Genomic DNA, 13736 nt, shown 5'->3' with positions numbered 1-13736 from the left:
ACAATATGTTAGGAGGGCCAAAGTTGAAATAGCACTGCTGCAAGAACCTTATGCATGGAGGAACCGGGTGGCAGGCCTGGGACATCTGGGGGGAGCTCTATACTATGAGGGAAATGGTGAGCTACCTCCTAGAGCATGCATTTATGTGAGTAATAATGTGAGAAATATGGGATGCTTCATGACCATGTGTTGCAGAGACCTTGTCGTGGTGGAGACCTACTTCATCAACGACGAAGGGAAGAGGTGCAAGGTGGCGCTGGCGTCCTGCTATCTGCCGGGCGACGCAGTGACACCCACAAAGGAATTGGAAGAAACGGTTCTGAGGTATAGAGGTAGGAAAATACCCCTGATAGTAGGTTGCGATGCTAACTCACATCATGAGGTGTGGGGGAGCACCGACACCAACGAAAGGGGGGAATCTCTATTAGAATTCTTAATAAGCAACGACCTGGAGATCATAAACACAGGCGACACACCTACGTTTATAACAAGGGCGAGGAGAGAAGTGCTGGACATCACTGTAGCATCGAGAGAGATATCAGGCAAGGTAAAATGTTGGAGAGTGGACGAGGAGGACAGCATGTCTGACCACCGAAGGATACTCTACAGCATTGATTGTCGGGTAGAAAAGATGAAGGTAAGAAATCCACGCAAAACAGACTGGACGAAGTTCGGAGAGGAGCTAAAGAGAAATTCTGTCTCGGGTGGTAGGTACGAAAGTATTGACGACCTGGACAAAGGAGCACTCAGGCTGAAGGAGTTAGTAATAGCAGCATACCACAAGGCATGTCCAGAGAAACTCGTGCAGGCAGGTAAAGGACAGCCATGGTGGAGCAGAGAATTACAGAAGGTAAGGAAGAAGGTTCGCAAGGCTATGAGGGTAGCGGTAAAGAAAGGCGACGCTCATAGCTGGGACGAGTACAGAGAGGTCAGGAATAAGTATACCAGACTAAGAGAGAGAGCTAGACAGGAGGGCTGGAGAAGATTTACAGAAGACATTGACAGTTACTCAGAAGGTGCGAGGGTGGTAAAGCTATTAGCTGGTGACCGGGCGTGCCAACTGGGGAGCCTAAGAGTAGACGGTGACTTAATCACAGAGCCGGAGAGGGTACTGAGTACTATGCTGAGCACACATTTTCCGGGCTGTGAGGAGGTGACAGAGATAGATGAGCAGGTGAGCCGGGGGGAGGCCGACTGGGGAGGTGCGGCGGAAGTGGTGGAGGAGAGCAGGATGGAGTGGGCGCTCTTCTCCTTTCCACCCTTCAAGTCTGCGGGCCCGGATGAGGTCCTACCGGTACTACTGCAGAAAGGGTATGAGCACATAAAAGATGACCTACTGGAACTATACAGGGCAAGTATCGCTCACAGACACATTCCAAAGGTGTGGAGAGAGGTAAGGGCGGTTTTCCTACCTAAACCAGGCAAGAAATCATATCAAGAGGTAAAATCATTTAGAAGCATAAGTCTATCGTCTTTTGTCCTAAAGACCCTAGAGAAGGTGATAGACAAGCATATAAGAGAGAAGGTCAACTGCAGTGGAGACCCGCTTCACGGGAATCAGCATGCATATATGGCTGGGAAGTCAACGGAGACGGCCCTTCACAACCTAGCTGTGAGGGTAGAAAGGGCACTAGAATCGAAACAGTACGCTCTAGGCTGCTTCTTCGACGTGGAGGGGGCCTTTGACAGGGCTACCTTCCAAGCCGTTGAAGAGAGTCTGGAGAGAGAAGGCATCCGACCGACATTAGCGCAGTGGATAGGCAGTATGCTTAGGTGCAGGTCTATAACGGCGGAGTTGGGAGGAATAACAAAGACGATTAGTCCCAGGAGGGGTTCCCGCAGGAGGCTGCTTGTCACCCTTGATGTGGTGTCTACTTCTGGACTCTATGGTAAGAGAACTCAACAGGGAGGCTTGTACATGCAGGCCTACTCTGATGACGGAGTACTACTGGTGAGAGGTATGGTCCTCAGTGTCATGAGGAACATAATGGTAAGAGGTCTCAGACAGGTACTGGGATGGTGCAGAGGGAGAGGACTGGATCTCAATCCGTCGAAAACTAAGCTGGTGTTATTCACTAATAAGAGGAAAAAGAGCTGGAACCCATAAAAATAGAGGGCGTAGAACTAGAAATGGTAGACGAGTTCAAATATCTGGGCATTACTCTTGACAGTTCACTCAGATACAAGACTCATATCAGAGAGCAGACGGCTAAGGCCATAAGAACGCTGTACCAATGTAAAAGGGCAGTAGGGAAGAACTGGGGACTAAAGCCGAGTATGATCCACTGGATTTACAAAGCCATTATCACACCCAGGGTGCTATATGGGGCGGTGATCTGGTGGCACAGGACCCATATTGGAGAATATCGGAAGAATCTGACAAAAGTACAAAGACTAGCCTGCCTCATGATGACGGGGGCTATGAGAACCACCCCGACACATGCTATGGAGGTGCTGTTAGGCTTAAAGCCCCTCTGGATTGAGGCAGAGAAGAGAGCCATGGAACAGTGGTACAGAATAAAAGCATGCAAGGAATGGAGAGGAAGTTGCGTGGACAAGAGACACGCACTGATACAAAGAGAGGCACTATCGAAGCTAGAAATGCTGATGGTCAATAATGACCTCATAAAGAGGGAGGAGATTTTCGATAAGAAGTATAGAGTACATATAGGAGAAAGAGACAACTGGAAGGTAGAGGTCGGGCACCCAACGACTATATGCTTCACAGATGGCTCCAGGAGAAGCTCTACAAAGCTAGCAGGGGCGGGAATAGTAATCCCGAAACTAGGAGAAAAGGTGTCGATACCACTAGGGAGATACACTAGCGTGTTCCAAGCAGAGGTATGTGCAATAGCGCGCTGTGCACGTATATTAAAAGAAAGCGATAAACAAGATGGAGCCGTGGTCATATACACCGACAGTCAAGCGGCACTAAAGGCTCTGAAGAGAACATCGGTGACCTCGTCCCTGGTGAGAGAATGCAGGGAAGAGCTCAACTCGATAGGCAAGCATAGAAGTGTAACGGTTGCGTGGGTACCGGGACACCAGGGAGTCACAGGTAATGAGAAAGCGGACGAGCTGGCAAGGGCGGGGGCGGAGACGGAATTCTTGGGTCCGGAACCGGCTCTGCCTATGTCAGCTGACGTCACGAAAGGAGTCATTGAGAGGATAAAAGAGATGGAAGCACAAAGAGCCTGGGAAAGAGAGACCAGTTGCAGACAAACGAAGATGATGATAGAAGGTAGAGACCAAAGGAGAGCTAGGTATCTTCTGAAACTAGGTAAGAACAGTCTAAGAATGTTGACCGGTATCATAACGGGACACAACACTCTTAACAGACATATGAAGATAATAGGTATCAGTAGTGACGAATCCTGTCCACACTGTGGTAAGGAGGAGACTAGTTTGCACCTACTAGCAGAATGTATCATGTATGCGGCACCGCGACATGAAACATTCGGTAGAGACAATTTGGGAGAAGATGAACTCAAGGATGTCAAACTTAAAGATGTCCTTCTGTTCTGCAGGAAAACAAGAAGATTTGAGGAGAGAAGTGTGGGAGAGCAGCCGGGACCTCCAACCTGCAGCTCCAACTCCAGGGAATTGGGCTGAATGAACGCACCAGCGATCGACAGCCCGCCTGTATCCGGCCAGGCGTCCCTACACTACATCTACATCTACATCTACATATATATTGATTTAAACTAACAAGATTTGCACTCATAGTGCGGGTAGTTCGAAAAACTCGCGCAGCTAGAAGATGTTGATACAATTCCTCGCCAGTCTACCCGTGACCACGAACATAATGTTCGAAACGTCGAGCCAAATACGCGATTAAGTCCCGTTTTGTTCTAAAATTATAGATACTTACCTAAGAATCAGGATCACCCACCATTCTCAAGTTCACTGCATCACTGCACTGTTTGTATTCTGTTATTAGATAAACACCGAGAGACAACAGGTTTCACAGACCAAATATCACTTACAAGCCGTGATCCACACTGTTGTTATTTTTATTGATGTTCACTCATTAACAAATCAAATTATACATTAAATGAAAAACAAATCACACCACAGCATTCGCATACACTGCCAACGTTTTAGCTCCACGCTAGTAGCCGATTAGCTTCCCGTTTAGAGAAAAGCAAAGTAACTACGAACGCAGAACTACAAACAGTATCCCACTTCACAACACTCGATGTGGTCACCACGCGAGCTAAGTTTCAAATAAATACACAACATTAAACAATCACATCTTAGTGCTTAGAAGCGACTGAATGCAGAACTACGCACAGGTCACCGCACACCAAAATACACAGAAACCAGTAGGTTCCCACCACTCACTAGTTCTGTTTAAGTTCACCGAAGGTAGCTCAAACTTTCTTTGTGTTAAAGTGAGCGACGCCGCGTGGCCGCTCCGCCGGCCGGCTGACTACTGCCGCACCCGCCGCACAGACGCAAAGCTTTTCATACAAATGGTCCTCATTTTAGAGGGATCTCCGACTTTTGGAAATATTTTATTGAGTTACTGATTACGATCCCGAAGGTTAGGATGAAAGTTTCTGTATAGTGTGTGTTACTGTAGCTGTTTCTTCAGATAAAATAATTGTACAACAACGGAGCTAAATAACATTTTCAGTAGGTACCTATGGTGTTTTGTTTCGTAGGCTATTTCGCAACGTGCTAAAAGGGAATTCCTAATTCGTGTCGATTTAAAACATTTTTTTCGGTCGCGTTTTAATTTATCGCCACTCGTTTCGAAATTCCTCTTTTCCGCACTTGTATCGTAATATTCATAGCGGGGTCACAACTGGATGAGACTAGTCCAAGACCGGGAGAAGTGGCGTACCTACTAGAAGAGAGGCATATGCTCAGCAGTTCAGCTCAGATTCGTAATATACTATTTTACTGCGACGTAGGTACAGTGGCCGTGTGGTGACGGGTTAAGAATTTCACCACCCCCTCTCTTCCCGTGGGTGTCGTAGAAGTCGACTGTGGGATATGGGTTAAATTGTGGCGTAGGCGAGAGGCTAGCAACCTGTCACTGCAATGTCACAATTTGGATTTCTTTCAACCCCTTTTTGCCAATAGCGGCACTGAAACTTAGTAGTTCATGTGCTCTGCCTACCCTTTATGGGATATAGGCGTGATTATATGTATGTATGTATGTGTGTAGGTACAGTCGAGTTCGTAAATAGGTGAAAAAATGTACACATATTTATGAACTTGACTGTATCTACGGTCCTGAATGAAGCAAAGGATTCAAGGGTTGATACCGTAGGTAGAAATTATTTTCCTACTGTGGTAGACCGGTACTGAAGAATTTTATAAAAAATATGCGAATAAAAAAACTTGTATTTTTTGAACTTTTATTACATGTAGAAACAAATCCCTTTTCAAATGGTAATGTAAATGTTATTGTAGTCTTTGATAGTAATCAGTCGTAAATATTTAGTAGCAATAAAATGTTACGGCCTCATACGAGAGCTATCTCATTTTATAAGTGCTCTCAGTTTTATGCATCTGATGCTGATGTGATACGTACAAATAAATGGATACTACAATACAGGATACACAATACACATACAGTCAAAAACTCGATTTATCAACCCTCAGCCAGCAACATTTCATCCCTAAGACATGTCAAAAAATTGCTCTAGATTAAAATGAACTGCCGGGCGATTCTCAGAGATGACGTTCGGTGCCTGATTTCGGTGCTGATTTTTATTTACTACTTTTTTGATATATCAGTCTATTTACTAAAATCTAGCCTAAATATAAAAAATATTGGTGGTGGAGCCCTCCATTAGAACCTTATAGTTTGTAAGAAATCTGACATTTTAAATCCACCGAAATTATGTATGGGCACTGTAATCAATTTGCACCACCGAATTCAATTTTTTACACATTATTCCACATTTCAACTTTCTATATAATTTATTTATTCAATTTATTGATATTTTTCATTTTAATTTGATGACAGGTCTTGTAAAAATGCTCATAATCGCGCAATTTTACTAAATTTAACATGGTAATAATTTTGTGCCACTATGTCCCTGATCTACTAATTTGTAAGAGTACTGTCATGTTTAACAAATTACACCGAAATCAGTCACTAGCCCGGGACACATCGTAAATTTGTCTTTACTCGATGAGTTTAGCTAACATATTATTTTTATATAGAAAATATTATAGGTTAACTAACACCTTATACGTGAAGAAATACTGCGATCAACAACTCCATCTTGAGTTATGATTTTTTGTTTTGCAAATTCTGGGTGCGGGACACGCCCACCGAAGGTCATTTTTCGCGTTTAATATTTTATTACTTATATAATACAAATAATAAATAAATAATTTTATAATGTACCTACCAAGTACAACAGAGGCTAAAGATTATGCCTGAATTAATTCAGATTTTTAGAACAGTTCGTTCTGACGTTTTTTGCCCCGGACACGTAAAAACGCGCCTCCTGAGAAATGCCCTGCCGTATTGAGCGCATAATTATGTCAGTTGGAGAAGTGAAGTTTTGTTTATTGAAACCATAGAGGAGGAGGAGGAGGAAGGGAAGAGTTGTAACTCCATAAGTACTTGTACACTCCTTTTTGCTGTGTACTTAACACAGCAAAAGGGAATGTACAAGTTTCTAATGGGGTGGCAACGCGCATGTGACACTGTTTGAGTTGCAGGCGTCCATAGGTTACGGTGACCGCTTTACATCAGGCGGGCCGTATGCTTGTTTGCCACCGACGTAGTATTAAAAAAAAACCGGCCAAGAGCGTGTCGGGCCACGCTCAGTGTAGGGTTCCGTAGTTTTCCGTATTTTTCTCAAAAACTACTGAACCTATCAAGTTCAAAACAATTTTCCTAGAAAGTCTTTATAAAGTTCTACTTTTGTGATTCTTTTCATATTTTTTAAACATATGGTTCAAAAGTTAGAGGGGGGGACGCACTTTTTTTTCCTTTAGGAGCGAATATTTCCGAAAATATTAATCTTCTTCTTCTTCTTCTCAGCATATTTGCGTCCACTGCTGAACATATGCCTCTTTCATGGATTTTCATTCTGTTCTATAAGCGGCGGTTCTGTGCCAGGTCAGCCCTGCCGTCTTTCTGATGTCGTCCGACCAAAATATTAATATTATCAAAAAACGATCTTAGCAAACCCTTATTCATTTTTTAATACCTATCCAACAATATATCACACGTTGGGGTTGGAATGAAAAAAAATGTCAGCCCCCACTTTACATGTAGGGCGGGGTACCCTAATAAAACATTTTTTTCCATTTTTTTATTTTTGCACTTTGTTGGCGTGATTTTTCATATTTTTTAAACATATGGTTCAAAAGTTAGAGGGGGGGGGGACTTTTTTTTCCTTTAGGAGCGAATATTTCCGAAAATATTAATATTATCAAAAAACGATCTTAGCAAACCCTTATTCATTTTTAATACCTATCCAACAATATATCACACGTTGGGGTTGGAATGAAAAAAAATGTCAGCCCCCACTTTACATGTAGGGGGGTACCCTAATAAAACATTTTTTTCCATTTTTTATTTTTGCACTTTGTTGGCGTGATTGATATACATATTGGTACCAAATTTCAGCTTTCTAGTGCTAACGGTTACTGAGATTATCCGCGGACGGACGGACGGACGGACAGACGGACAGACAGACATGGCGAAACTATAAGGATTCCTAGTTGACTATGGAACCCTAAAAAAGTACATCAGTAAATGCTGGTTATTTGTAGTGACATCTAGCGACAATCACGCGTCAAATAGTGTAACTGTGTGTGTACTAGGGTCGAACGGCACCAGTTATTCAAATATTTTCAAACTTCAAAGTACAGAAAAAAACCGACCAAGAGCGTGTCGGGCCACGCTCAGTGTAGGGTTCCGTAGTTTTCCGTATTTTTCTCAAAAACTACTGAACCTATCAAGTTCAAAACAATTTTCCTAGAAAGTTTTTATCAAGTTTTACTTTTCTGATTTTTTTTCATATTTTTAAACATATGGTTCAAAAGTTAGAGGGGAGGGACACACATTTTTTCCTTTAGGAGCGATATTTCCGAAAATATTAATATTATCAGAAAACGATTTTAGTAAACCCTTATTCATTTTTAATTACCTATCCAACAATATATCACACGTTAGCATGCAATGAAAAAAAATCACTCCCCACTTTACGTGTAGGGGGGGTACCCTAATAAAACATTTTTTTCCACTTTTTATTTTTGCACTTTGTCGGCGTGATTGATGTACATATTGGTACCAAATTTCAGCTTTCTAGTGCTAACGGTTACTGAGATTATCCGCGGACGGACGGACGGACAGACATGGCGAAACTATAAGGGTTCCTTTGACTACGGAACCCTAAAAACGGATCTAAAATATTCTCCTCTCCCGAAATAATATTCACATTTTAAGTAAGCTTCTTACAAACATGACTTTAGTGTGCTATAAAATAATACATGATTCTTATTGTTGTAATCTAATATCATTTTATTGCAGTAATTATATTTCATATTCAAGACAATAGATAAGTGTACACATAAAATGGTAAATATCACACAAGAAACCTTACAAACTACTATTATCGAGGAACATCACAGAATAAAGCGTTGTAATAAGTACTATTTAAAATTAAACAGAAGTGTTAGTACGAATTGCAATATCACTACTGCAATAGAACCACAAACTTAATAACACAAAATTATTCGTTTCAGTGTAACGCCGTGTCTTGCGTGGGCGACGGTCGCGCGACCGTCGCCGTCGCGTCGCATACTTCCATATCGATAGGGTTTGATTTCGTATGCGTCGCATCGCCGTCGCGCGACCGTCGCCCACGCAAGCCACGGCGTAAGGCGTGTGCACGCTCATATTGAGCGTGAATCGTGGCGGAGCGCGCGGCGAACATGTCAAACAATTGAAGCTCATGCAAGTGTCCTGAGTTATGGACCCTCCCTTAACGGCAATTCTAATTAAATATACACAAGTACATAACATAAAACTGTAAACTTCAGTCTTAGTCATTGTTAAAAATTGTATCTATATATATATTTTTTTTTTCTTCCTCTATTTCATCCGCTATGTTTAACAAACTGTTATCCGCTTCCCGCTCTTTTTCACTAATGTTGGTACAGTGTCATATTATGTGTCAAGTAATATGTTTTGTTTTTGTGTGTGTCGTCCATAACATTGTGTTATTTTTTTCGTTTTAGGTTCCCGACCTATCCTTCCAAAAATTAAATCAAAATATCACCGAACACTCTCGTTAAAAAAAAAGTCAAAAGTCCTCACCATGATATTGGCAGAATCTACCTGGCTTAAATTAGCAAGGAGTAAAAGCCATGAGAGAGATAAAGAAGGTGTCCTGAGTCGACGATGCATAGGGCACAGAATTACAGTTAAACCAGAATGAGTAGTTAGGTCAAAAAGTGTGTCCACATGAGAGGTCATTGTTTGGGCTGGTGTCCCTCTCGCACTTACTGACAATGTCAACATTATTAATCTACTAATACCCATTTGAACATATTTTTTAATTATACAAATCTTTGATTTATTGGCAGCAAAATAATTACATTATAATTATTTTCCAATTCTTTGAAATATATCGAAACCCTAGTTTGAAAATAACACTAAAATAATATAAGAAGTTATAAAGTCAGGTAATATACAGATAAAAATACTACTACTATAGTAACCTCATTATAACTGGCCACACGTGCGAGAGAGACACCAGCCCAAACAATGCCCTCTCATGTGGACCGTTTTCGCTAGTCTGATACGATCACCTTTCTGTCTCAGTGATAAGGTTCAATTTAGTATGGCAAAAATGTGATTCCACAATTTTTTTTTTATTAGTAAAAAAATCTTTAAAATAGTTAAGGGAAGTGACGTTACATCGTTGAGTCAGACTATTCAGAACTGTCTATAACCAAAAAAATCTTCCGGTCAGGATGTCAATTGAGTTTGACTGTGACACTTATCATCGCTAGTAGTATGGAGATTAGAGGTAAGGAGCGAAAGCTTTAAGATTTAGAAGTACAGATGTAAAACCAGGTGGCGCTGCAATTGCAGGTACAGGGTTTGACACGTCATTTTCTACTGTTCTACTTTGACAGACTTCTCTCCTTATACTTCTACATTCCATAGCTCGCAGTTATTCAATATTTGTTGACAGTGTCACTTGACAGTCAGACATCTCGGACTGTTTAAGCTGACTGTTAAAACTTTTTTTTTAGACATGATTTTGCCGTTTTCTTAGGTGTATGAAACAACACATGTGACGTCATAAAGCTGTGTCTTGACTTTTGTAACTTACGCTCTTTCTGTTCGAAATAGTAATAAAAAGACATTTTCGCATTAAAATAGCAGTTTGTGAGAAAAATAAAAAAATACTTGTATCTTTAAATATTGAGTTTTTTCAAACCAAACAATAAAAACTAGTCACCGAAAATATGAAATGTTGTCAATTGGTGATCCGTTCTCAAAAACTGACATCGATGCCGTACACTGCCAAACACCAAACAATACTCAACGCATTCGTATTTGTTGTTTGAGACTCGGTGTTTCAACCATGTGGAAATGCTTTAACAATGTTCGAATACTATATGTTGGTATAGCTACACAAATGAATGCTTTTATGACACGAATTATATTTGTGGTTCTAATGCGAGATGATCCATAAAGAAAATTGCCCTCCTAAACCACTGGATGTCGCTCAGTGATCACGCGCAGGAGTGTGCATCTCTCGGACCTGAAAAGGACAAGAAGATACATAAAAAAGGATGCACTTTACCAAATGAAGGATTGACTATTCATTAATAAGCCAATGTATTATGAAAATCCCAAACCCTTAAATACATGTCCAATAAACATTTCTATAGCGCGATGTAGAAATCGCCACGCTTGGTACAGTGACATCTCTCGGGACATTTGGATAACTAGTGGCTTCCTGTCTCGCCAGCCACGCGATGCCGTCATGTATTGAGTTGGTGTCTCGCTCAGAGGTCGCACATACGTGCCAAGGTCGGTCCTGAACACGCTCGATACTCTACCTCATGTGCTCTGTCTACTGATGGGAACAGTTTGTACCCCTAATTGCTCAAAACGGGCGCTCTTTACATTGAAGGTATGACTATTCAATAATTACCAGTCACAAAGCCAATGTATCATAAAAATCCCAAACCATTATATAGATTTCCAATAAACATTTCTATACTGCGATGTAGAAATTGCCACGCTTAGTACAGCGACATCTCTCGGGACATTTGGTTAACTAGTGGCTACCTGTCTCGCTAGCCACGAGATGCCGTCGTGTATTGAGTTGGTATCTCGCGCAGAGGTCGCACACACGTGCCAGGGTCGATCCTGCACGCGTTCCAGACACAGTGCGACCGCCAGCCGATCCGGCGGCAGCGCGCCGGCCGCGTCAGACTTGTTGGCTAGCACGAGGAGCGGTATACGACGTCCGCTCATATCGGGGTGGGCAAGGACCAGCTCTAACTCTTCTCGGGCGACCACTGGAAACAAGGCAGACAACTTGGTTTAACTTTTTGAAGAAACTTGCTTTTGCCCGCGGCTTCGCTAATGATAAATTGCGGAATGCTCCAACAACTAACCCTCCCCCCCCATTTTAGGAAAGGTGGGGGTTAGAACGATACACAAAATGTAGTCTATGTCACTTAAACCATTCTTTCAACTATCTCCACTAAAAAAATCACGTCAATTCGTCGCTCTGTTTTGCCAGAAGTAAAAGACGGAAAAAACTAACAGGCACACACTTTCTCATTTATAATCTTAGTTGGGTGCCTACATTACATCCTATGAACTATTAGGGTCCAAAAAATAACATGACTATTAGGCTATGGAGCTTAAGTATATGGCTAACTAGTGTAGTATCGCAAGTTTCTCTCTTACCAAGTCTCAAATGATCAGCAGCATCAACGACAAAGATGACTGCCTGAGCACGCCTGTAATGGCGTTCCCATAGCGCGCGAGCTCGCGCCGCTCCTGACACATCCCATGCGCTGAAAGATACTCCTCCACCTGTAAACAAAATAACAACTACTTAGAAAACTTTCTACTCATGCGTACCTTTTCGTAAGGACACTTTGTAGACATACGTCTTGACCTTCGACTGCTTCGGGCTTAGGGAAGGGAATGGAAGTAGAAGATACTGCACTGACCCCAAATAATAGGAAAAGGGCAAAACGAATGATGATGATTGATGACAGCTAAGAGCCTCCTCACATCAGTGCCTTGAGCGTCGGCTCTATGGCAATTGCCAACTGCTGACGACGATGCTTCTCAGTAAATACTGACTGACAAGCCGCCTACTGGGAAGCGGTTGTCATGGCCCAATATAAATAAATATAAATAATATAAATATTGGGGACACCTTACACAGATCAACTTAGCCCCAAACTAAGCAAAGCTTGTACTATGGGTATATGTACTATACGTAGCCAACATCTTAGAAGCCACTTAAGTACTTATACTGCCGAATATTGAAAACATTAAATAAATACACTTTTCAAGAACTTCGTATCGAAATAAAGGAAACACTTCAGGAAATAACTCATATCGCTTTTTCTGTATGCGGCATGTATCTAAGAAGTGGGAGATTTTCACTCTCTTCACTCTTCTTCACCTTATCTTATGTATAAGTAGCTTAACTTGTAATTGTGGACTGAATAAAACTACATTCGATAGAAGCGAGTTGTCCTTTAGTCCTCACATCACATGGCGACCCTGCCAGAATTGTAGTTTGAATGCAACACCTCGCACAATGCTTCACCTGACACTACAGGAATATGTGGTGATAGAATAGCGTACTCTGAAAGTGTTCAACATTTGGCTGGAGCTGCGCCGGCGGCGGCGCCCCAGCAGGGTCTGGAGGCCGCAGCGCCCGCAGCAGCGAGGTCTTGCCGGCGCGGTCCAGCCCCAACACCAGCACTGGCGCCGACACGCGGGTCCGCCCGCCCAGCCAGGATGATATGGCGTCCATGAGACCCATTGTGCCTGGAATTATGAATCAAATATGTATGTTTGAAATTATTGAGAATGTGAGACACGACACTCCTAATAAACTATACACATAATATAGGTATGTACGTACACATGTTAATATACCTACCACCGTATTTAAACAATGCAACAGACGCAACAGTGCATTTTGCATTCCAGCGTGCCAACCGCGCGCTCTTACATTAAAAAGGGCAATTGATCTTGTAGGATCGGGCGCAGTCCACCATTCAAAGGTGCAAGTCGCGTTCTTACATTAATAACCACAAAATTAAAATTTTGAAAAAACCCCGACATACTGGACCGATTTTCATGAAACATGGCTAAGAACACTCCCGACTAATTCAGCTTTCAAACAAAAACAAACTAAATATAAATCGGTCCATCCGTTCGGGAGATACGATGCCACAGACACACACAGAGACAGACATAGACAGACAGACACGTGAAACTTATAACATCCCATCGTTTTTGCGTCGGGGGTTAAATAGGGCACTGATCGGACGCAGCCCGACCAGGGAGAATAGAAATATAAAGGAGGAACATCTGTCGAAGTACAACAATCGCAAAAATGACCGGCTGAGGCCTTGTAATTGCAGTTACAAATCTCTCCGCTTGGAGTGCATGTCTCGCTCAATGATCAGCGATGTGACATGACATTAGACGTTCTTTTCTCTAGGCTGATTTCGTCAGACTGAGCAAGTCA

At 42.2% G+C, this 13736-nt stretch overlaps 2 protein-coding genes across 2 annotated transcripts; one reads left to right on the top strand and one right to left on the bottom strand.

Moving 5' to 3' along the window:
- The first annotated feature begins 2130 nt into the window (after positions 1–2130).
- LOC125242117 lies at positions 2131–8732 on the top strand. The gene is made up of 2 exons (XM_048150823.1): positions 2131–3241; positions 8728–8732. The coding sequence occupies exons 1-2, from the start codon at positions 2131–2133 to the stop codon at positions 8730–8732; spliced, it is 1116 nt and encodes a 371-aa protein (XP_048006780.1).
- Positions 8733–10489: 1757 nt separating this feature from the next.
- On the bottom strand, positions 10490–13022 carry LOC125242114 (ADP-ribosylation factor-like protein 6). Its single transcript, XM_048150819.1, has 4 exons — positions 12842–13022; positions 11924–12052; positions 11294–11526; positions 10490–10760 (listed from the first exon to the last, which is right to left on the bottom strand). The coding sequence occupies exons 1-4, from the start codon at positions 13020–13022 to the stop codon at positions 10725–10727; spliced, it is 579 nt and encodes a 192-aa protein (XP_048006776.1). The 3' UTR covers positions 10490–10724.
- Between the last annotated feature and the right edge of the window lie 714 nt (positions 13023–13736).

This window comes from Leguminivora glycinivorella, unplaced genomic scaffold (assembly GCF_023078275.1).
Source record: "Leguminivora glycinivorella isolate SPB_JAAS2020 unplaced genomic scaffold, LegGlyc_1.1 Scaffold8, whole genome shotgun sequence".
NCBI lineage: Eukaryota > Metazoa > Arthropoda > Insecta > Lepidoptera > Tortricidae > Leguminivora > Leguminivora glycinivorella.
The sequence above is the reverse complement of the archived record's forward strand: the minus strand, read 5'-3'. Positions and strand labels throughout refer to the sequence as shown.